This window comes from Chiroxiphia lanceolata, chromosome 16 (assembly GCF_009829145.1).
Source record: "Chiroxiphia lanceolata isolate bChiLan1 chromosome 16, bChiLan1.pri, whole genome shotgun sequence".
NCBI lineage: Eukaryota > Metazoa > Chordata > Aves > Passeriformes > Pipridae > Chiroxiphia > Chiroxiphia lanceolata.
In genome coordinates this window covers 5,330,640-5,353,127 of record NC_045652.1, presented here as the reverse complement: position 1 = coordinate 5,353,127, position 22,488 = coordinate 5,330,640, and the positions used below count along the sequence as shown (strand labels likewise).

General features: G+C 42.8%; 1 protein-coding gene across 1 annotated transcript in view; it reads left to right on the top strand.

Moving 5' to 3' along the window:
- Positions 1–202: 202 nt before the first annotated feature.
- Positions 203–22,488, top strand: part of USP7 (ubiquitin specific peptidase 7) — a 69,904-nt gene continuing 47,618 nt past the window's right edge. Inside the window, exon 1 of the mRNA XM_032703851.1 lies at positions 203–589. Within this exon, the coding sequence (XP_032559742.1) occupies positions 508–589 (82 nt within the window). The 5' untranslated portion in view covers positions 203–507. The remainder of the gene's footprint in view (positions 590–22,488) is intronic.

Genomic DNA, 22,488 nt, shown 5'->3' with positions numbered 1-22,488 from the left:
GGAGCGGCGAGCCGGGCGTCGGCCAGCGGCGGTGCCGGGGCGCCGGGGGGGGCGGGAGGGCACGGCAGGGGCCCCGCGGCGCCTCCCGGACTTCGCAGCGCCGCGGACACCTCGCCGGGGGAAGGGGAAGCGCCGGGCGCCGCCGGGCCCTGACTCCGGGTCTCCCGTCCCCCCTTCCCGGTCCCCTCCCCTCCGGCCCCCGGGGAAGCCGCCGCCGCTGCCGCCGCCCCCGGCCGGTCCCTCCTCCCAGCCCCTTTCCCCCGACCGGGTGCCGCCGCCGAGATTGGGCGAATAGCGAGCAAATACGTGCGCGTCTCGCTGCCTCCGCCGGCGCCCCGCTCCCTGCTCGCCGGAGCCCCGCCGCAGCCCCTCGAGCCGGGCGCCCAGTCCCGGCCGCTGCCGAGGCCCCGCCGCTCCTCCGCCCCTTCCCCTCCCGACACAGGCCCGCAGCCCCCCGCGGGAAAGGCCCAGCCCGCCGCCGCCAACGAGCCCCAGCCCCAGCCCGACATGAACCACCATCAGCAGCAGCAGCAGCACCAGAAGCCCGGGGAGCAGCAGCTGAGCGAGCCCGAGGACATGGAGATGGAAGGTAAAGCCCGCGCCCTCAACTCCGCCGAGAGTTTCCCCCCTCGCCCCCTCTGCCCCCGCTCCCGGGGGCTCCCCCGCCGCCGCGTCCCCTCGGGGGTCCCGGGCCGCCCTCCGCGGTAAACACGCTGTGCCCGGGCCGCTCCCGCCGGGCCCGGCTCCGGGGGCACCGGGCAGCGCTGCCCCGCGGGGCTCCAACGAAAGTTGCGATGCGGGGCCGGGGGAGGCGGCCTGGGGGGGCTCCGCAGGAATTCGCTCCGCGGGAGGGGGAGGGAAGCGCCGCTACAAAAGGAGCCCCGGGACCCCCGGAGCCTCCCGCGGGGCGTGGGGGGCGAGCCGGGGGGGTCCGGGCAAAGTAGTTGCGGCGGTTCCGGGGGAGGGTTTTGCCTGGGGCGGGCGGGGGGCTGCAGCCCTGCCCTGCCCGGCCGCTCATTGTATGCAGGCAGCCACGCTGCTCGCCATTTTTAATTAACCCTCCGAGGGTTATTTACAGAACCCGCTGCCGGCCGGGCCTGCGCGGGTCGGCGGGCAGCGCTGGCCATGTGTAGCGCCTGCACAGCCCGCGGCCCGCATCCTGCACCGTCATGCAGTTGCGCTGGCTCCATAAAGGAGGCACTACGTTTGCATGTTCCCTACCCCCGTCCGGTGTAGTCTCCAGTGGTGCCTTTTTTTCCCCCCCCTTCTTTCCCCTTTTTTTTTTTTTTTTTTTTTGCGCTGTGTTGTTGTTTTTACACACCCTCCCCTTCCTCTGAACAACACCCTCCGTCCCAATTCAACGCTGTAAAATTATTTTTTTGGGCAAGTGTACGGCGGGGTTTCGTTCCCGAAGGAAGGACAGGCACAGTGTGAGCTGCTCGTACCGATTGACTTGGAGGTCAAAATCACCAACTACCTAAATATCGTTTAGGATGCCTGGCTGTGAAGATGCCAATTCTCCTACGGCCGCTTTAATCAACAGCGACATAAATATCTGCCAACACAAGATATTTTGCATGAAAACGTGGCAATCGACTTAGTAAATGTACCTTTCTGCTAAATAATAGCCATTGAAATCGGGAGGAGTTTTAGTGGAAGTTTGTCACAGTGACTGTGAGATTACATTTCAAGATTAGAAGGTCATTACATAAAGCTTTGCTTTCTTAAACACGAGACTCTACTTCATACAATAATAGCTAAAACTTATTTACTATCTGAGTGACTGTTTTTAGTTTTGTTTTAGGAAAGTCTCCAGACTGGTGTTTACGTACAGCGGGGCCAATATGTAAAAGGAGGTGATTTAAAATATACCTCATATTTATATGCATACAAATATAAACATCTTGTGTGTTATAGTTTCCAGCAGATTGTTTGATAGCCTTTAGCAATCTGCATTTTCTCAATGTCCTTTTCAAGTCCTTTAGAATATTGACTGCATTTACTGGTTTAATTTTGAATTTTATGGGCTAGATGCTCCACCATGCTGGTTTCATTGTGACATGCTGAACATATTTATGCAGTTTAAAGGTGTCCTGAACTTCTCTGGATTGCATCCCCTCTGCTAGTGGGGATACAGGAGTTCAAAATACAAGCAGAAGTCCCTGTGATGGTTGTGAAAATCACACTGGTGGCCACCTCTATTGGAAGGGTGAGGAAAGAGTCTCTGCACACAGCAACATAGGGACCCTAAGAATAAATCATTGTCTCAGAAATCCATATGAAATCTCTTAGGCCACACACAGCTGATTCCAGGTGAGATGACAAACTTGCTAGTTTGTGAAACTTTACAGAACTGTCCATTTATGTAAAAACAAAACCAAAAATGTTTAGCCTTTGGAGATTTATTCTAATACTTGATTTTTCTTGAGAAATGCGAAATGAGAATTTCTTGAGAAATCTGATCTCAGAGATCAGATTATTGCTAACTTTTAATAAAAGTTGGCATCGTGGGTATATATGCATTTAATGCGTAAAACAGTGTTCATCATCTTAATATATGGGTGTTTGTGCTTTCTTTAAAGATGTTTTCAAGCAGTGAGGAGAAGACTTAATAACATGTAGTTAGCGTAATTTTAACGTGCACAGAGCAGTGTTGGATGCCATTCTTCAGTGAGTGATCACGTTAGATTTAGGAGGTATGTGAAGAATGCACAGTGGAAAATTGCACATCTTGATTTTGAATTATGTGAAGGTTTGCTTAGTCTGTGTACAGCTACACCAGATGAACAAGTTTTGATGAGTGAAACAATTTCAGGCATGGTAATCGAAGTGTGGCATTAAACTCTTCAGGATTGAATCAAATATGGTATTTTGAGCATCTGCTCTCACGTCCCTGTTTTCTCCCCTCCCCTTTCCCTTATGACTAATTTACTCTTCCTTGGTGACCTTATGGACACTCCGTGTAAATGAAAGTAGTACTGGTGAGGGCATTCAGACCTTGTGAGGGATGAAGACATTCCCTGTAGAAAGAAAAATTAATCTCTGCAGGAAAGAAGCAATGACAGCCATGGTAAGGGGCAGGTACCTACTCAGCAGGACCAGGTGTGATGCAGCCTCACCTGCTTGCAGTACTTGTTAAAATGCTGTGGTGATCCCAGTCACCTCTTTGGGTATTTAGTCTTGTTACCTGTAGGTGTTGTTAGTAATCAGCTTTAGCCTTGCTGAGCCTTGGCAGTAGTGATATGTGGACAGAGAAACTTCAGGTTTCTGAGCACAGTCCTTTCCCTGCAGCTGGAGGCAAACCCTTCCCCAGCCGAGGGGACACTTGGATAAACACTGTTTGCTGCTGCTGGTTTTCACCTCTGTGCCACATCTAGTGCACTTCCCTGTGAGTGTTACAAACAAAAAAGCAGGAGGGGGGGGATGTGTGTGTTTAAAATGTAGTTCAGGTTTTTAATTTGGTTCACCCTTCAGCCCTGCTTAGTGTGGTAAGAATGTGGTGAAGGTTTGGCATTGGCACGAGAAGGAGCAAGAAGGGCTGTTTGTGGTGGCACAGATGCTCACAGTTACCTGGCCGAATTCTGTCTCTAGTCATGGATTTTGGGTGCACCCCTCATTTATTCATTGCTGCATAAAAGCATGTGATTCTGGCTGCCGAGGCTGCCTTTGGGCCGAAACAGAGTGGGAGTGTGCAGATGAGCCGTTGGTGCCTGGGTGTTAGATAAATTAACAGTTTGGGGTGGTGATTAGTAAATTATCCTGTAGAAATTCTGAAGAGTTTATTTTTATGCTAAATAAATTCAGGGGAAGACATAAATAATAGTTTTTCTGCGCTGTAAGTAGGGTGTGTAGTTTGCTTTATCATGCAAAGAGTTAGGGCTCCTGTGTTGCTAGTGAGTTACTCTATAAAGTGTAATTGAATCCAAATCTGATACTTTATATATGCTTCCTCTGTAACATCTTTTCACAAATGTGTGAGCTTCAAAGAACTCTACTTAATACAAATGTAGTTACATATTTCAAAAAGTTCTTTCATAGTATTGCAGCTTAATAACTATAAGTTTCCCCTGTTTATAATTATACAATGTTTATAATTTGAATCTGTTTTTCTGTAGGTTCAGCCTCTGCCCATAGTTAGGTATGTACGTGTGTTTCCCATTAGGGAAGTTTCTTTCCTGAAGTAGCCAGCATAGGCTTAGCAAGGCAGTGTCACAGTCCAGGAACATGGAGTGACTGGTAGTTCAGGTCACACACTTGTATTCTCTCCTTGTGTCAGCTCTGCAGCCTCTCAGGCAATGCCATCTTATAAGTTTTTCCTCAGTTAGGGCAATTTGAAATTGAAATTTGAATTTCAGGTGAAATGATGCCAGATATTTACAAAAAAAAAAAAACCAAGAGAAAACCTGACGTGTCTGTATGTATGTGAAGAGTTTAAAATGGCACTTTTTTGCAGTTTCCACGCAGCTGAAAATTTGTGTTCCTTGCTGTTGTTTATTACTGGCAGAATTTGCCAGATTTCTGACCCACTGTGTGATACTGGTCTCAAGTACTGAAATTATTTTTTTGCCTGTCTTCTGACTGCTTGCTTCCCTCTCATATTTTGTCCTCATTAGTATTCTCAATTCCTGGCAATTTGATATCATTTGCATACATAACACAGTGTTCCTTTATGTTTTTCCTTGCTTCCATGCCTTTCTCCTGAAGGCCTGTATCCCTCTTTTTTCCTGAGCTCCTTTGCTGTCTGTGTTGCTTCTGGTCGGGCGGTGATAGAATGGGGCTGTCTGTTTGAGAGGAGAATATTCAGACTAAATTCATTATATGGCTGTGGGTATCTTGTTCCTTCTGCCCTTTCCCCTCTCCAGCCTTGACATTTTTCCATGAAAGAGATGATGGTCAAGTGAGGGAAGATAAAAATGCTGATGCAGTAGCCAACAAGCAAAATTAGGTTAATTTTGAGGCTATACCTAGAGTGAAGCACCAGGCCTGGCCTCTTGCTCCCAGTAATGGTCGTGTTTAGTGGCTCTGGAAACAGCATGCTCAGCCTTGGGAAAAGATGTGCACTGGACCATTGCCAAATAACCACTTCATGCCAACCAGGAAAGTGGCATTGGTGACTTCTGAAGAGTAGCAGAAACTCTGTGTCTGGATTTTCTTCTGCGCATTCTTCATGAACTGGGTGTTCCATAGGTCGTCAGATTTATTAAACTTTCTGTGAGGGAGAAGTGGAAATAGTGGAATAGTGAGAAATGTGTGTAAACTTGTGAGGGAAGCACAGATTGCTTCTCAGAGTTAACTGTATATCTCAGACTTCCTTACTACACTCCAGTTGTTCCAAGGCATTGCCTGAGTGGTGAAATCTGCTCCCCGTTGTTCCTGGGTAGGTATAGGAAGTAAAATAGCAAGTTGTCAAGTTGTGTGTGTAACAGTAATAGAAGCCCAAACTCTCTTTTAAAGAAGCAGATGAAGATAATTGTCTAAAACTAACTGAATCAGTTCCATTGCTGCTAAGTAATTTATTACAAGCAAATCTAAACAGTGCATCCAGCCTGTAGCAGTTAAACCAGTTTAGCCAGTACATCTTGCATGACATCATTCAATATTTGGGGTAAGGGTGAAAATAAACTGGTTTAAAGCTTGCAAAGCATCCAATTTTTCTTGAATGATAATAAATTTAAAAGAGGACATTGTTTGCGTTAGTTTGTGCTTTGAGGTGTCTCAGATCACTTGCTTTAATTTAACTTTTTATCTTGGGGCTGTAGGACATTGGTTGTGACAGAGTAAAATTGGTGGCTTGCAGTACAAGGCATTAGTAATCCATAGCAAATGTGCTTTTCCCCCTCAAATACATATATATATTAATATAGTCAAGATCTACTATGTGCTAGTTTGACATTGCCAGCAACAGGATTAACAGTTATTAGAAAGTGTTTTGACAAGTAGAAGGGGGGCTGGAGGCTGACTATCTTACTTGTCACGTTATTACAGATACAGTGTTATTTTCTGAGACTTTTTTCATTGGTCACTTAATGTATTTTGCTGCAGCGGTTTTAGCGTTTTAATTTCATATACTAGTAAAAAGAGTGAAAGTGCACCTAATCAGTGCTGTGGCATAATGTATCTGTGCATACTGTTGCAGGCTTAGACTTAACACATTTGAATATTTCTGCTAATCCATTTATTTTTCAGCTTGGCTTGCTGATTGTAGTAAAACAAGCTCTGTAAGTTTAGAAACGTTGGATGGCGTTTGAATGTCTTGCCAGCAAAATGAAGAATGGTCAGCTTGGAAATAATGTCCAATTCTGACTTTGATTTGCCCAGATTGCCTAGAGGGCTGGGCTTTTATCAACAAGAAATAATCAAGCTTCTGGAAATTAGTAGATGGATTTTGAAAATACTGTGCTGACTATTTCCAGTTTGGGGAAGACTTTGTTAGTCTTTTACTGTAGTGCCTAGGAATCTTTGAGTTTCTCTTCAGAATTTAAAAATACATCCAGAAACTGTTTCATACTGAACTTAACATGCATCTGGAATAACCCAGCTTGATTGTCCAGCATGTGCATACTTGTTAAACAAAATATCTTAAAAATGTGGAGATTAAAACTAAATGAGAAATTTTGAGAAAACTAAAATTCCCTGCTGCAATCAGTGCAGCATGGCTCACTTAGTGTTTTTAATTGCTGTTTGCTATGTGGCAGCTGTTTTAAACATTACTGAAATAAGTCACTCCAGACCCACTTAATAGTGAAGATTTAAACAAAACCATCGTGCTTTGTAGCATCAAACATCTCAGAACAGGATGTTCAGTGCCTGAAAACCTGGAGTTCTCCTTGACTGCAGCTGTAAAGGGAGCTCCAGAATGATGCTGCTCAGGGGAGGTGTGTGCCAGGAGCATCCTATTTAAACTGGGGAAGAGGAAACGCTGGTACCTCAGCTTATCCTTGCCTATGTGCTGGTATGTGGAGACAGACACTCTTCCAGGTGTCCTGAACACCACAGAGTTTTCCACAGCCAGCACCTTGCCTTGCACTCCAGAGCATATTGTGAGCCGGAGGAAGATGGTGTGGATGGAGAGCTGGAATGTCATATGAGAAGAAAGTGCAAAATAGATATTTTTTTAGCAGTACTGCAGTGTTTTGCAGCCTGGGAGAGGTGATGATTTTTTTTTTTTTTAATACAGTCACATCTCTTTGATATGAAACATAAAAGTGCTGGAAAAGAGAACTCGGGGCTTTATATTTTCTGTGTGAAGGGGTTGAATGCACTCCAGTAGAACTTGCTTTAAAAGCTGAAATCTGTGAAAATTCTTAAGGTCATTTTTCATAATTTCCCTTTTCCTAGTGTAAATAGCAAAGGATGTGTAGGAGTATCATTGGTGTTGACCAAGCTCTAAGCTTGATAATCTGGTGATTTCACAAGGTGCAACTGTAAGGATGTTTGTTTTTTTTTTTAAATACGGCATCTCCAGCTGTGCATGTGTGTTTTTGCAAAGACCTAGGGACAGTTTTGGTTTAGGGCTCTAAATGTGATGTTATACTAACACCACAATTGGATGAATTTCTGTTGAGCTGTGTTTGAAAAAAGGAATGGTTGTGTGTTTCCACAACGGAGATTTTTCTTCCCATATGTTTCAGTGTGTTATTTTCTAATATCCCTGATATTGTTCAACAGAACTTTGATAGACATTTTGATAAAACTATGAGAGTGCCTATTACAACTTGGTGAAGGTTTTAAATTCTAAATACAACTTAGTGGGTTAATATTCTTTCTGATAAATAGATCAGGCATTCGTGGTGTTTGTTTCATAACATGGCTAATTAGAGAATTAAAATGTACAGACTTTACATCCCTAGTAGGTAAGATAATAAATGAGTTTGTATCTCTGTACATGTCTATAGATAGTAGACATAGTACAAACTATGTCTAAGTAGTGATGCATAGTAGTGATCCAAACATTGTGGTTTGCAGGTATTAGGATCCTAAAGGCCACCCTGCATCTGGGATCTGTATTTCCATGCATCACTATTTTATCCATCAGCTGTGACAGGGACTGTTATGGATCTGGTCCTACCAGGCTGCCCCAGCCCCTGTATGACTATGCTTATTTAGCCCTATGCAGTTTTTGGGCTGTAACCTGTTGCATTTTTTTGTCTTGATAATCTCTGATTACTGGACAAGAATGAAGAGGTTAAGAAATGTCTGGGGAGAGAACAGTTTATTTTTTGTTGTTTCTTTTTCTTCCCCCATCTAAAGACACATATTGTTTCAGGCAGTCAGGGTGGAATTCTGAACGCTGGTGCTGGAGCATGGTGGTTTCTGCATCACCTTTGCTTTTTTCCAAGAATTGAGATCCCTTCATTTGGAGGTGGGACAGAACTTGCATTCTCCCTCCCTGCTTGCAAAGCCACTTCTCTTGATGCAGCAAACTCTTTGCTGTTCTATGGTCATGAAATACATCTCAGTTACATATCACCAGATGTTCCTGGTGAGCATAATCAGGTAGCAATTTTTGGACACAAGTTTGCCTTTGCAGCATATCTTAATGCTCCCATTTAGATAACTAGTTAATTTGTTTCCTCTTCCAGAGTTAGAGCTGACTAAACAATCAGGTGCTGCTGCTTGGGTACAGGGGCTTCAAATCCTAAGACAATGTGAGGTGTACTTGTTTTAAAAAGAAATCTGCTTAAGCAGAGGCTGTGCAGACCTTCTTTTATTGTTCATTAAATCAAGCTAAAGATAGTTAGATTTTTCTTACTCACTGGGAGTAGCAAGGAACTGACCTTTTCTAAAGAATTTTTCACCTGGTTAAGTGTTAGTTGCTTAATAATATCGAGGGGTGAAGCTAATTGTGGAGAACAGTAAATACTATTAAAAGTTTGAACACAGAGATAACTCAAATGTGTCTGTAAATTATATGAATTCAACAGTGGGTCACAAGCCACCTGCAAAACCCTCCCTGCCAGTAGCAATTACAGTAGTGGTGTTTCACAATTTTCTTCTGCTTTCCTTTCCCTCTTCTCGTTCTTCCTGTATGGCTTTTATCTCCTTTTTTTCAGTTTGACTGTTTCAGATACTTCTTGGACTTACATCCTGCACCGAAAAACAGTCCCTTTAAAAACTAGTATAACACTTTGCAGTATTTCTGTCATGCCACAAAAGTAACCATAAGCTTAAGGGCTGGGTTTTTCCCTTTTTTTGTTTCCTTCTTTCTGAAAGTGGGAACTAAAAATAAGCAATGAAACTCAAACAAAACTCTACCAGAAATCAAAACCTTGCTAATAATTTCTTTAAAAGTAGTTAATTCCAGAAGTTTAACCACAGGATTTTATAATAATTATTTGTTTCTTATTGATTATCTGTTTCAAATTGATTTTAAACTATTTTCTTGTCCTCAACAGGCTTGTCTTGTTTTTTTAACTTGTTTTGTTCATCAGGCTCATGTTTTGACCTAAAATCTGTGCCCTGAAGTGTATCATCCAAAGTAGGAGAGGGTTGGTGTGAGAGGGATATGGTCTTTACTGGAAAGGATTCTTGGGGTTTCCCTCTGAAGGAGGAAAAGCTCTGCAGCTCCTTTACTTACCTGTAGAGCTCTACTGGGGGAAACTCTCTCTTGATTTTGATAATAGCACAGATTGATGGGAAAACAATTAGCAAGTTGCACAAAAACGGATCTGCTTTTGCCCATGTCAGTAGCCTGTTGATAAGCAACCAAATTCAGCCATGACTCTGTTCTGTGCTCTCTGCTTTGCTGGAGATAAGGAGTGAAACCAGTGGGCTCTCCAAGGCCCTGCAGCTGAGCAGGAGCTGAGCTGGCTCTGGGGAAGATGAGGGTGCAGAGGTGGGACTGAGTGTGTTGGCATTGCCACTGAAGAAGGGTGTGTGGAACCTCAACATCTGTTTTCCGACTTTTAAACTTGGGATAAAAACACTTCAGCTTTACTGGCCACTGATCTCTCTTGCTGGATTAAGGAAACATTCCAACTAATTCTGTAAGACCTTTCAGCATCCTGCAGTACAGTGACTTGAGAGGTGTTAACATGAGTGCAGTGAGAGCCCCTGCCTCAAGTGGTTCTGTCAGTGTGTTTGTCTGGTTGTTGTCTTTCAAATCATACCTGCCCCAGAAGTGTTTGTGTAAATCCATATTGCAGCTAATAATGAAGATGAATCAAAATTTAGATACTTTATGGCACCTTTGAAGAACAAAACTGAAGTCAGATCCAAGAATAGTACATGATTGCTGAAGTACAGCTTAGTCAAGGTCTGAACATGAGCCACGGGAGCCTTCCCAGTGCCTTGTGTCCCAGTGTGTAAACACTTGCTTTTGCTGGTAAAGTTGTATTGGTAGCACTGAATTCTAGCACATCTTCAGGGCCCATTTTGTTCAACATTATTATTGTTATCTACCTTTTGCTTTAATCAGTGTAGCAGAAGCCCACTTAGCAGGTGTGTGTGCTGGACCCCCCTGGAGCCAGAGGTGTCAAACATCTCCCACATCCAAGGAGTCTCTCCTGACTGGCACAGTCTCAGGTGGCTGTGCAGCAGTCCAGCCCAGAGTAGTGCCTGCAAGAAAGAGGAATCTAACCCAACATGAGCACCAGCTGCAGGGAAGCTCCTGGGTTTTGGTCTGGACACCAGACTTCATTATGTCAGATTACTTTTATATGCTGCTGGGGGCCAGGGGAAGTATTATGTGTAGTTCACTTCAGCACTGCTGCAGAGAAGAGGTATCTTCTAGGGCGGGGTTTTTTTGACTTCTGTGCTTCCCTTTTGCCTCCTTGCTCATAAGGAGATGAATGAAGAGATCTGAATTTAAAATAACTTCCTTATTTTGGGTTTATTTTTAACCTAGGTCAGTTCACTGGTCTGCTTTATTGTTTGGCCCCACAAACAAGTGGGTCAACGTGACTGAGGAGGCAGGAGGAAGAGAAAACTCTTAAACCATTAATGACTTCTATACTTCTAATTTTTTTTTTTTTAAACAATCCCAAGACCCTTTATTTGACACCTGGGCCTGTCTCTCCCAAGAAATGCATTGCAGGACTGTAACAAAATTCCAAGGGTATAAAATCCAAGCTTCCAGAGCTCTTAGTGCAGACACATGGTTTTACCATTATAAAAATTGAATGTTGCTCAGATGCAAACCACTTCTGGGGATGAAATTGTTCCCATTACAGGTCTGCTTCTGGATGTTTTCACTTCTGTTGCCTTTTTTGTTTTCCCCCTCTCAAGGGTATTCCTTGTAGCTTAATGTAGTCCCTTGCATTTTCCAACTTTGAGATGCATCTGAAGGATCTTCAGCTTTCTCGCCTGTACTAAGTGGGTTACTATTTTCTGACTTTTAGTATGTATTAAAATGTCAAACAGTTACCTCAAATCATAATCTAAATGTATTTGTGGGGGTTTTAGCCTCCAAACTAGCTTTTCTTGTGATATTTTGGGCACAGGGATGAAAATTTCCAGGTCACATTCAGACCTGGAGTTGGTGGTTGCTGTGGTTGTTGGAAATTCTCTGACCACTGCAGTGGTCCTAATCTGAACAGGAGACACTGGTTTCTGCAATGTGGTTGGATCATACAGGTTTTTAGCAGGATCTTTTAAAAGCAGTTTCAGAGTTGACCTGCTTCCTGATCTGGAAAGTTTACAGAAAATGATGTGTGAAATTTTGGTCACATTGAATTCAGCTTCAAGTATTGCTGTTAGCATCACATTCACAGGTTAGACCTAAGAATGTAAAACTGGCTTAGTCTCAACAGGCTTAATGCTAGGCAGGGTCTAGTTAGTGTAACTGGAGCAAAATATTGGCAGAGATTAACTGGGCTAATGCTAATTTTTGATCTCTCATTTTTAATATACCTTGAAATGCACATTAACCACCTCAGTTGCGTGCTTCATTAAATCAAAGCATAGGTGTATAATAAAAGTATTTAAAATTTTTGGCAGGATGCAGCTTTGTAAATAGATATTTGTGTTTTCTGAAGTAAGAAATTTTTTTAAGTGAGTGGAGTTGTTGAACAATTATGGTTCATTTCTACCCTAAATATGGGCAGTTGCATACTATGAAAAGCTAATTAAACTCTTGGTGTTGTAAACCCGTTGTTGGTAGTGTGCAGTTTTGATTTCTGCATCACGCTCAGAAATTTGGGAAGGGGTTACTAATTTGGTAACTTGCTTCTCCAGTGGGGATGTATTGCACCCCCATAGCCATGTGGTGTGCCAGGTCAGTTAATCTGGACACTGTCCTGTTCCTGGCAGCACTCTTTCCTTGGGAGAGATGTCCCAGCTGGGTGACTTGTTGGGATGGCAGAAGGCTGCTTGGTGTGTTTTCCAGGTGGGGGTGCACCAAAGGTAGAGGAATGGGTGTCCTGGGATAAGAAGCTTTGAAAATAGGTCACTGCTTCCAAAAGAATCATTGTGCCCTACCTACTGGTTCAGAAGAGCACCTGGAGAAGTGGGCAGCTGGGAAGAGTGCCTTGTTCTTGGCTGTGGCCTTGTCAAGATGCCCTTTGGACCTGAGCAGAGGAGAGGCTGGAGGGATATCTGCTCCTTTTCCCCTGCTGCCCCTGAGGAGACGGTGTGTTAACTGCCTGCTAGGCAGGGAGTGGTGCCAGCCCTCAAATGGGTACCATGGAATTGCTAGTGGTATATGTTAACTTCAGAAGTTAGATTCAGCTTAGATTCAGAAGATAGCTGTGTACTTGCTTATGTTTAGTGGGCTTGGATCTTCTGGGAGCTGGAATGCTTTGCTCACCCTGCTGTTCCTCTGTAACTGTAAGTCGTGTTGTGGTTGAATGTGTGCAGCTGCCTCCTTGATCTGCAGAGAATTTGGACTGTCTCTGTGATCTTCTTCAGCAGCAAAAGCTATTTTCAGATGCTCTTTTAATGGTAGTTCAGCACCTGGATATACCTGAATAGTTTGATTTATGGCCTACCCAGATTGTTTAGCCACTTGCTGTGTTGTAAGATTTAGGACAAAATACAAATTGCTGTAAATACGCCACTTGTAGTGGTGAGAAATACCTTCTCCTTTCCACAGAGCTTTATCAATTCTTTCAGATGTTTCTTTCAAGCAATGATAACAAAATATAAGGATTGAAGTTAAGTTGTTGGAGCTATACTGAAATGCACATTTACCATTATGAAAAGTTTAAAAAGCAGCAGTGCAGAAAGCAGGACCCAGCAGTGCAGGAACAGCTCTGCTGTTACATCGTGTCCCTGCCGTCTGTGTACACCCTGTACCTGCCGTGGTCTTCACTGATCCTCTCTGTGCTCCTGAACAGAACTCAACTGCAGTCTAGCCTTGAAAATCCTTAATGACCTAGAACTTATGCTTTTTGTCTGCTGTTTCTCTTTTCTGTTTTCACCTGAAGATATAAAGCATCACGAGAGCTGTGAACCTGTGTAAACATGGATTCTGATTGTTGGATGTTGAGAAACTGTGTTGCTGGCACTTGAGCTGCTGATCTTGGTCTGAGATCTGGCAAAACCAAGTACAGTAGTATATGAAATAAAGTGTAGGATAATTTCTTTGATCCCAGATGAAGTATTTATGTAAATTGACTTACAGTAATAGCATCAGTAATACTAAAATAATACTGAATTCTATAAATAACACCAATACTACTGTTTCTGATTTAGTCCTCATTTATAGAACCGAAAGTGTGAAAGCTGTATCTTCTTTGAGCCAGTCTATTTGCATACTTGTTAAAACTGATAACAAAAATTACATGGAAACTCTGCATGTCCAGCAGGCTTTTTTGTATTCAAAATGCCTTTCATCTTTAAAAATTCTGTATTTGTACATTAAAAAATTAAATGGAAACTAAGGTGTAAAAGTGTCCCTAGAACAGTAGTGGTAACAGGCAGTTAATGCAGTGCAGGCAGTGCTGTCAGGTAGCCTGAGTTTGTCACTCAGGGCAGGTCCTTAACCCCAGCTGCAGAGGGATGCCAGGATTCTGTGTCTTGAGTTTCAGTTTGCATGTGTGCAAATGCATTTGCTGGTGGATGTGGAATAACCTTCCCTTTTCCACAGCAGCTGGAGCTCAGCATTCAGGTGGATGTTCCCTGTGTAGCTCAGCAGGGTGAGTTCAGAGAAGGAACATTGCAGGGGTTTGGGAGCGTGCTTGGACTTCAGGAGTGCTGGATTGTACTAAGTGAGGGGATAAGCACTGTTGGCATTGAAATTCTTACGTTTGTAGCCTTTCTGTTTGCTTGTGAAATTCAGGGAGTTGATTGCTAATAGGATTTGCAGAAAATAATGAAAATACCCTTCCCCCCAACTGTAAATACAAATTTGGCTGTGAACACTGCATTGTTAGACAGGTACGATGGCAGAAGCAACAGTAAGAGCTAAACCCAGGTGCCTGTAAGTTATATTGAAGGGTGTTTCTCTTTGTTCCGGGGTCATTTATTCTGTGTCAACACTTTGAAGTAAATATTTTAATTTTCAAAGAAGAGAGGGTGTCATTTACAGTGTTTTGTACAGCGAAGGAGCACCTTTTTGTCCTGCATTGTGCCCCTCAGCAGCAGAGGATGTGGTATTTCTCCTGTGTGTGCAGCCTGCTCCTTGGGGTGCATCTCCTCTCCTGCCATACAGCTGCAAGTGCCTTAAATCCCAGGGCTTTGCCTTGAGAAGGGCAGTGTGGGGAGATCCTACAGCTTGATAGAAGTTCTCTGATAAAATCCCAGAGATATATAGCTAATAATAATAATGGTAATCCCACTGATTATTATCTGGATATTTAGTGAAGTGTCTTGTTTACCCAAGCCAAAGTGAGACAGATGTGTGCTCACCTTATCCCTTGTCTGTGTTTCTCTCTTTCTGGTCTTGTGGTGTTTCTTTGATCTGAAAGTGTGCTGAAAATGCATCAATAATAAAACATCCACAGGGACATTAAAATACCTGAGCTGGGCCATATGAATTAGACCAAATCAAAACATGTATGTTTATTTTAACATTTTTATGGTCGAAGGATGTAATGGGGGAAAAAGGCAATCTGCTGGGTAAAAACCTAGAAAATGTAATGTGTCTGGGGTTTGTGAACAAGCTTAAACAGGTAAAGACTCTCCTGTTACATGTGCACAGATAAATTTCCTTTTGTGTAGCTTAGCTGTTAGAAGTATGCCAGTGTTGTGTTACCAGCCAGGTACACTCAGCACACTGCCACTTGTAGCCACCTGGTTTTTGTAGGTGAATTAACTGAATATTGTTTCAAAGGCTTAGTGTGGTCCCTTTACTGCTCTGAGTGCTGTGTCCCAGAGAACAGCTTCTCCTCCCTGATGATCTTCAGCAAAATAACCATTAAAATAACTCTCTTTTTGGTCCCTCTCTGTTTTGATTTTGGGGTTTTTAATTGTCTTTTATATCCCTTCTTTTTCGTTATTACAAAGGCACAGCATGTCTCTTCCTTTCTTTCAGAAAAAATGTTTCCCCCTCCAGAAAGGATAACAGTTGCAGTTAAATTATTACTGTTTCTAGTAATTCTTCAATCCTGGTCTTATTCTGACTTTGACCAGTAACATCTGGATCTTGTTTCAGGTTTGGGTCAGACTTGACTGTAATGGTATTTAAATTGGAGGTCTCTGCTTCAATTCTGTGAGTTTAATGTACTAAAAAATTAGTGACTTTTAGATGAAAAACCTGCAAATAATACACACTAGATACTTTTTTCTGCATGTACTGCTATTTCTTAATCAAGATTTCTTCTGTTATGTTCTCTTTCCGTCTGAAAGGAGAAACATCCTTACGGCTTCTTAATTGAATTTTTTTGGTGAAAGAGGTCTGGAGCTGAGGAAGTGCCAGGAATTACATAGTAGACAGTCTGTGGTGTACCTCTATGTTTGGATTTATTTTCCTCTCCTCCCCTGTGATCCATTGCCATGCCCTGTCCCATGCTCACACCCCTTCAATGAAAACAGCAGTTTTGAAGTCCTGGAAAAATTGTCCAGGAAAAAGAGAGGAAATGAGATGAGGATCCTGTAGTGGGGAGGACTGACAAAAAAATCTGCTTTTGTGTTCTCTGGAGATGTACTCAAAACTGTGAGAGCATTTGTGGGATAAAAGTTATAGCAGGAAGTGTAAATGGAGTAGCTAGAGCAAAAGAAGTGTGAGTAGTGAGGGTTTCCATCCCAGCTGTGTGTGAGCTTGTAGTGGCTGAGGATGACACAGACCACAAATGCTACACTATTAGAGAGAAAAACAACAGGGTGTGGAAAAAAAGGGACTTTAGGTTTTCCTGAGACAAAGGAAGAAGCTTTCATCGTCAATAGGATAAGGAATTTGAGATACAGCTCGATTTGGTAGTGGTGTTTATCCCAGCTCTTAGCCAGGGGCAGGGCAGGAAGGCAGCAATTAATTTTGGAAGTCCTCAAAATTTGCTTCAGATGAGTGGCGTTAGCAATGGAGCAAAAATAGAAGTAGTTGGGAAGATTTGCCAGAAAGAAAAGAGTACTGAAATTGGGAGTGTATTTCTGGAATTAGGGTGTTCTGGAAAGCATAAGAAAGATGTCATTCAGTGGGTGACACGCAACAGTCAGCTGTTCTAAAATGTGTTTTCAAGTCTGTTTTGTTGCCTTATGCTCTAAGAATAGTTGACCAGAAAGCTATTGAAACACTGTCTGAGGATTTGACTCATGAAACAAAAAATAAAATATAATATGTAGTAAGAAAGTAAATATGCAAAAGCACGTGAGCAGTGGAGTACAATTTCCTCTTCAGAATGTATTTTTCATCAAAGATGTGCTGATTATAACTGCTGCCACAGGTGAAGTTACAGGTTTTCTGTAGAAAAAGGAGAAGAATTTTCACCAATTTGTTTTGTCTCCCTTTTCAGGGGAAAACTAATTGGCATGTGGTGTATTTGGGGTGGTGACACATCAGGACATTATTGAGAGCACTGAGATGTCCAAGAACCTCAGCATGTGCAATAAACTCCATCAGAAGCATCATCATCCCTCCACCCTTGCCAGTTGGTTGCATTGCAAGATGAAATCTAAATTACAGAGGTGCCAGCTCTCATTTCACATCTCTGTTTCTGAAATAGTTGTTTCCATAAACTGTGTAGTTTTGAAGTTTGCAGTGCAAATGTTACTGTATGATGTGCAGGGTTCAAGAAGCTCTGTCTGTGATACAGAGCAGTTTTAAAAGATTGCTGCTGTACGGGTGTTCCAGTGTTTATCTGTAGGTTCTTTTTTATGCTTGTTTGTATTCCAGGTTGCTTGGGTTTGGTGGATTTCAGTGCATTTGTGTTAGGATTTGGAAAAGCAAGTTAGCCTCAAAATGTGTGTGTGGTTGGCCCTTTTTTTGTATGTGTGTTGTTTTCTCTAGAATACAAAGTATAACTTCATTTCTGATTGTGATTGCTTGGCTAATATGGGGACTTGGTTTTGTGGCCCCATGGCAGCCTGTTTGGCACCAGAACAGCTGGTCGGCTGTTTGACACTGAAGAGTTTAACAGGAAAGAAGCTTTTTGAGTCACTTAAAAGTTTCCTTTTGTTTTCACTTAAAAAAAAGTGACTTAAAATTGCTGACAAAGAAAAAGTGATAAAATTGCCAGTGGAGTGCTTAACTGAGGATTATAAAATTCCTGTTCTGAGTTCTTTTAAGAATTCCTTGGTAAATAGTGGAGGCTAACACCCAAGTTTCCATACAAAGCAGTTTTTCAGCTGTGTTACTTGTTTGAAGAAAGTTGTTCACTTTGTAGACACTATTAAATAATTAACACAGTTTAGTGCTAATTTTGGTGTCTGCTAACATTTGGATGTTTTTGGTACAGTAACTTTCATCTTTAAAGCAGCAAAAAGAACCTGATCTTCAGAGCCTTTTACAACAATAATCATCTTTCTCAGAGCCTAAATAATTATTTCCCTGCATTAACACTTGGGGGTAGAAAGGTTGCTGTCAGAAGGGAAAGGGACAATAAAGGTTAAATCTTATTTAAAAGTGAATGCTGAGAAAGCCTAAACTGCTTTGGGATTTAATGGTTCTCTTGTAAAGACTGTCAGAAGGCTTTAAAAATTATTCTAATGATTGCTGGTGTTCATGCTACAAAGTAGGAGAAGGCAGAGTAGCCACTTTGCAGGTGCTTTAGTAAATTAAGGTTGGCCAGAAATTTCATGGCTGTGGTTTCTTGGGAGCGTCCAGACCCCAAAATCTTCATGGAGACTCCAGTCAAAACGGGGACACTGATGGAGGGAAGGGGATTTCTGTTCCAAATGGGAGTGGGATGTTGTAAATCACCCCACAGCCTCTGCTGCCTCGGGCACCAGCCCTGAGCCTTCTCCCTGCTCAGGGTGGGGAGGCATCACCAAATCCCCCATCATTCCCTGCTTGTCATCCTTGGTCAGTGAAATTTTTGTAGAACACGGGACATTGCTAACAGATGAGGTTGGAAAATTGAGCTTAATAAGTAACCAGCTCAGAAGCTCCTGGGAACCAAGTCTTTCAGGAATTTGGGAAACTGGTGGTGAATAGAAGACTGATATCTGTGTCTGGAGAAGGAGAAAGCAGCTTGTTTTCTAGATCACTGTAAAGAGCATAGATTTTTTTTTTTATAGTAGGACTCTCTTAAAGTCATAGTTCAGCGTATCTGTTGCTAAACAAAATGAAAACCGAATTTCAGTAGAAAACAATGCTTTTGTCAGCAGTGCTCCTTGTGTCAGCGGCAGGAAGCTGTAAATGTCCCTGTGTTCCCAGGCCCTGCACGTGTGCCTGCCTATCAGTTCCCATAAAGGACTTCACAACAAAAAAACCCAACCAACCCCAAACCAAACCTCAAACCTTGAATGGTTTAATTGTTGTTGTCGTTTTCCCCACGGTTAATCTAGACTTGTAAAAGCGACCCTGCCATGAGGTTGGGATTTATCGGCACGGGCAGCCCACGCTAATTGGTTCAGCTCTGCCCTTCCCTCCCTCGGAGCGGGTCCGAGCGCGGCTCCTCAAACGGGCACCGAGCGCTCAGAAGCGCCGCCGCCTCCAGGGCTGCTCCTGCCCCCCGGCCCTGGCTGCTCCTCCACGACTGGCGTTGTTTTCCTTGCAGTGGAGGAGAAGCACGACATGGACCCGCTCTTATTTGGAGTGAAAAGTGATAAAACCGCCTGTTGCCAAAGCGTTTTTCCTACGGTTCTATAGATGGTGCAAAACTGTGTTTTCAGTCAAAAATACTGGTTTTTGGTTGTTGTTTTTTCCTTTTTTTTTTTTTTTTTTAAACTTTAGGCTCCTAACAGGTTTTCCCAGTATGAACGTTCAAAAGGTTTTTATGGAAACCCTGCATATTTGCATAAGATTAGCCACCCTGGATTGAGCCAAAATTGTTTAACCTGGTGTCTTGAGGTCTGTCAGTAGCAGATGCTGATGTTAAACATGAGTGCAGGGGAGGGATGGTGAGTTCCCTTCCCTGCTGTGCACACCCCGAGGGTGTCTGAGCCTGGCCACGCTGCCTCTGTGCCTTTTCACTGCTCCTCATAGAGTCTTCTTCCATTCACTGCTTTGCCTTTGGAAGTGAACTGGGAATAATATATGCTTTGTGTAAGTTCACTGTGCTTCTGCATCCTAAACACTGAGTGCAGCCTGGTTTCCCTCCTCCATCCCTCCTCCATCTTAAAAAGGTATAGGAGAAGTAAAGAAGTTACAACAAAGAAAATAAAGATGATAAAAGGTATCAAATGGCTGCTGTAACAGTAATGACCAGGTAGGGAAGGGTCGGTCTGGCCTTAGTGTCCTGAATAACTGAGGAAAAACGTGCTAAAAGGCTGAAAAGCAGAGTTTATTTCTTTAAATTTGCATTCTGGTAATTTAATATAAAGTCCCTTGGGCATTTTAAATAGTAGAAAATCCCATACCCCCCTCTAGTCACCTTTTCTCTGATGTGAATGCATCTAGTCTGTTTGCTCTGTCCTCACTCTTAACCTGTTAATGTGTTACACGAAGAAGCCAAATGAGCACACAGGACAGGCTTTATTCACAGTTCTTCTGTACAAACAATATCTTTCTGCTTCCACATTACAGTTCAGGTTGCTCTGGTACGTGGTGCACTGTGCTAATTAGAGCCTGTAGTGGTTTTTTATTGTAGAAGCACCACTTCAAAACCAATGTGCTCGGATACTGTGCTTAGGAAGTCCTGGGATCTCCCAGTTGTGCATCCCAGCTGGGCAGTGTGTACATCCAGTGGCATGGGATAGATCACCACTCTGTGAACTCAAGGACAGAGTTTTTGCATTTTTCTAGATTCACCATAGGACTACCAGGTCAAGTTTGCAGATGGTTTGGTCTGTGATTTCATGCTGCTTTGCTATAACAACCACCCTTTAAACAGGTTCCATAGTTATCCTAAAAGGAGTAATTTCTTGTGAGCATATTTGATTCAGACTCTTTTACTATGAAGCAAAGAAGCCTGAATTTAAGCTCATTTGTATTGTCAAATGAGAAGGAAATACTGTTAGCTGTGCTTGCTTTCTTTCACACAGTTGTGTACAGTTTTTAATGTTATTTTCCTGAGTGTGATATGTTTGCCTTTTTCTCTTCTCACCAAAGCCTGGCCTCAGAACTACTAGCCACCTGTAACCACTGAGTCAAATTCCTGTGAACCTGCTTTACATATCTACCCATTTCTCTGTGCAGCAGGAAGCATGAGGAAGAAGAGGTAAAACAAGATCAGTCTTAGCAAATCTCCAATGTTAAAGGAAGACCTTTAAAAGCATCACTAAAAATAAGAAGATATGCTTAAGGTGTTAGAACCCTAGATGTGAGGTTTCTGTGCACATTGCACAAGTTTCTCTGGATTGGAGGGATCTTTCCTGTTTAAATTAAAGGATGGGGCTAAAATAGGTAGTTTGTATTTTTTTTCCTCTTAGTGCTCGTAAAATTAATTCCAGTGCAAATCTGTGTTATTATCCAGTGTTGTTCTCTGCTTGGAAGTTATTTTGTCATTCAAACTCTATCATGGACAGATAAGAGTGTTTCAACAGTTTAAAAATCACGTCAGTATTAGGAAAAAAGATGTAATATATTCATGCTACGTTTTCATGTTGCTGCAAAGCTCAGCGTGCTTCAAGGCTGAGCCCAGCAGTGAGCAGTGCAACGAGCATTTGCTGTGAGGATGAATCTGGTCTCAAACAGAATTGAAGAATCTGAAATAATGACGAGTGATATTTGGACTTTGTACCAAAGTAACTGCGCAGGAGCCGTGTTGCTCCCGAGCTAGTTTGGACAAGTGGTGTGTGTGATCATACCCATGTAAGGCAACGTTTCATGCTACTGTTAAATGTGCAAAACCTTTCTGCTGCTTAAGCATATAGCAAGTGTTCATGGAAGGTATTTGCTTTAATATGTGTACCCCAGAACTTTCTGAAACAGTGGACTATACTCATCCAAAATGATACATGGACTTTCAGCACTCACTTCTGTACCTGAGTAATGAAAATCGTGCTGGTCCAGGTGGTGAAGGTGTGTGCTTTCTAGACTTTCACAAGAAAAGAGGGAGGTGTAATGAGAGCAGAATCACCAATTACATAATGTGCTCATATTATTATCCAAATAAACTCATTTTAATTACTCTTTAATAGCCTTTCTTAAAACACCAAGAACGTGTCCACAGTGCTGAGTATTAGTGTCATGCACAAACATCAGTGCTCTGTGGCCCTTGGACTGCCCTGGCTCCAGCTGAGTGTGCATCCTTTTCTTCCCTCTGTCAGAACTTCATCTTTCTGTGAGTAACTTTTCAGCCTCTGTAGTGATGCTGCAGAGCTCAGCCTTTGTTGTTGCAATATAGAAATCCATTACTCAGTAGAGCAGTAAAAAATAAAGAGGGGTGTGATACTGGAAAAACACATTGTTTAGGGTGTGTTCAGTAGGTTGGGAGTGAGTGCCCAGTCTTTAGCAGAGATGTAATCACACTGCCATCCCTGGAATGTGCAGAGACAAGACATGACGAGTTAGGGGAGTTGCTTCTGTAGCCTTGCTCTAGATGCAGCAAGGAGAAGGTAGTGCAAGTCCAGGAGCTGTTGCCATAATGGGTCATGACACTTCTGATGTTTCAGCCTTTCCTTATCATGGGAGAAAATAATTTGTCTTGTCAACTGTTCTAGTTACTGGTTTTTGACTATTACAGGGTAGCCCGAAGCAGTCTTCCTGCCTTTCTTCCTGATCCAATAGTTTTCTGGAAACATAACCTAAGCTAACAAAGCTCTTGAGATTAAGAAAAGGAACTGTGAAAGATTTTTCAGCAGACCTTCTCTTGGCCTGGTGACTGCCAAGAGGTTGTGACACTGTATAATGGGTTAGTGAGACAGGCAGGCAGGTATCTTTGTGATAAATAATTTCACTGTGCTGAAGAAAAACTCCTGCTGGTACTGCTGTCTACCCCAGTTGTTAAACACCTGGAGCTTAAAAAGCACGTGAAAGATTCCTTAAAATGGAAAGGCTGTCTATAACAAGTCCTTCAGCAGGAACATAAAGCTGTAAATTTGTTGGATAATTACAGGTGTGTTGTTGGTGTC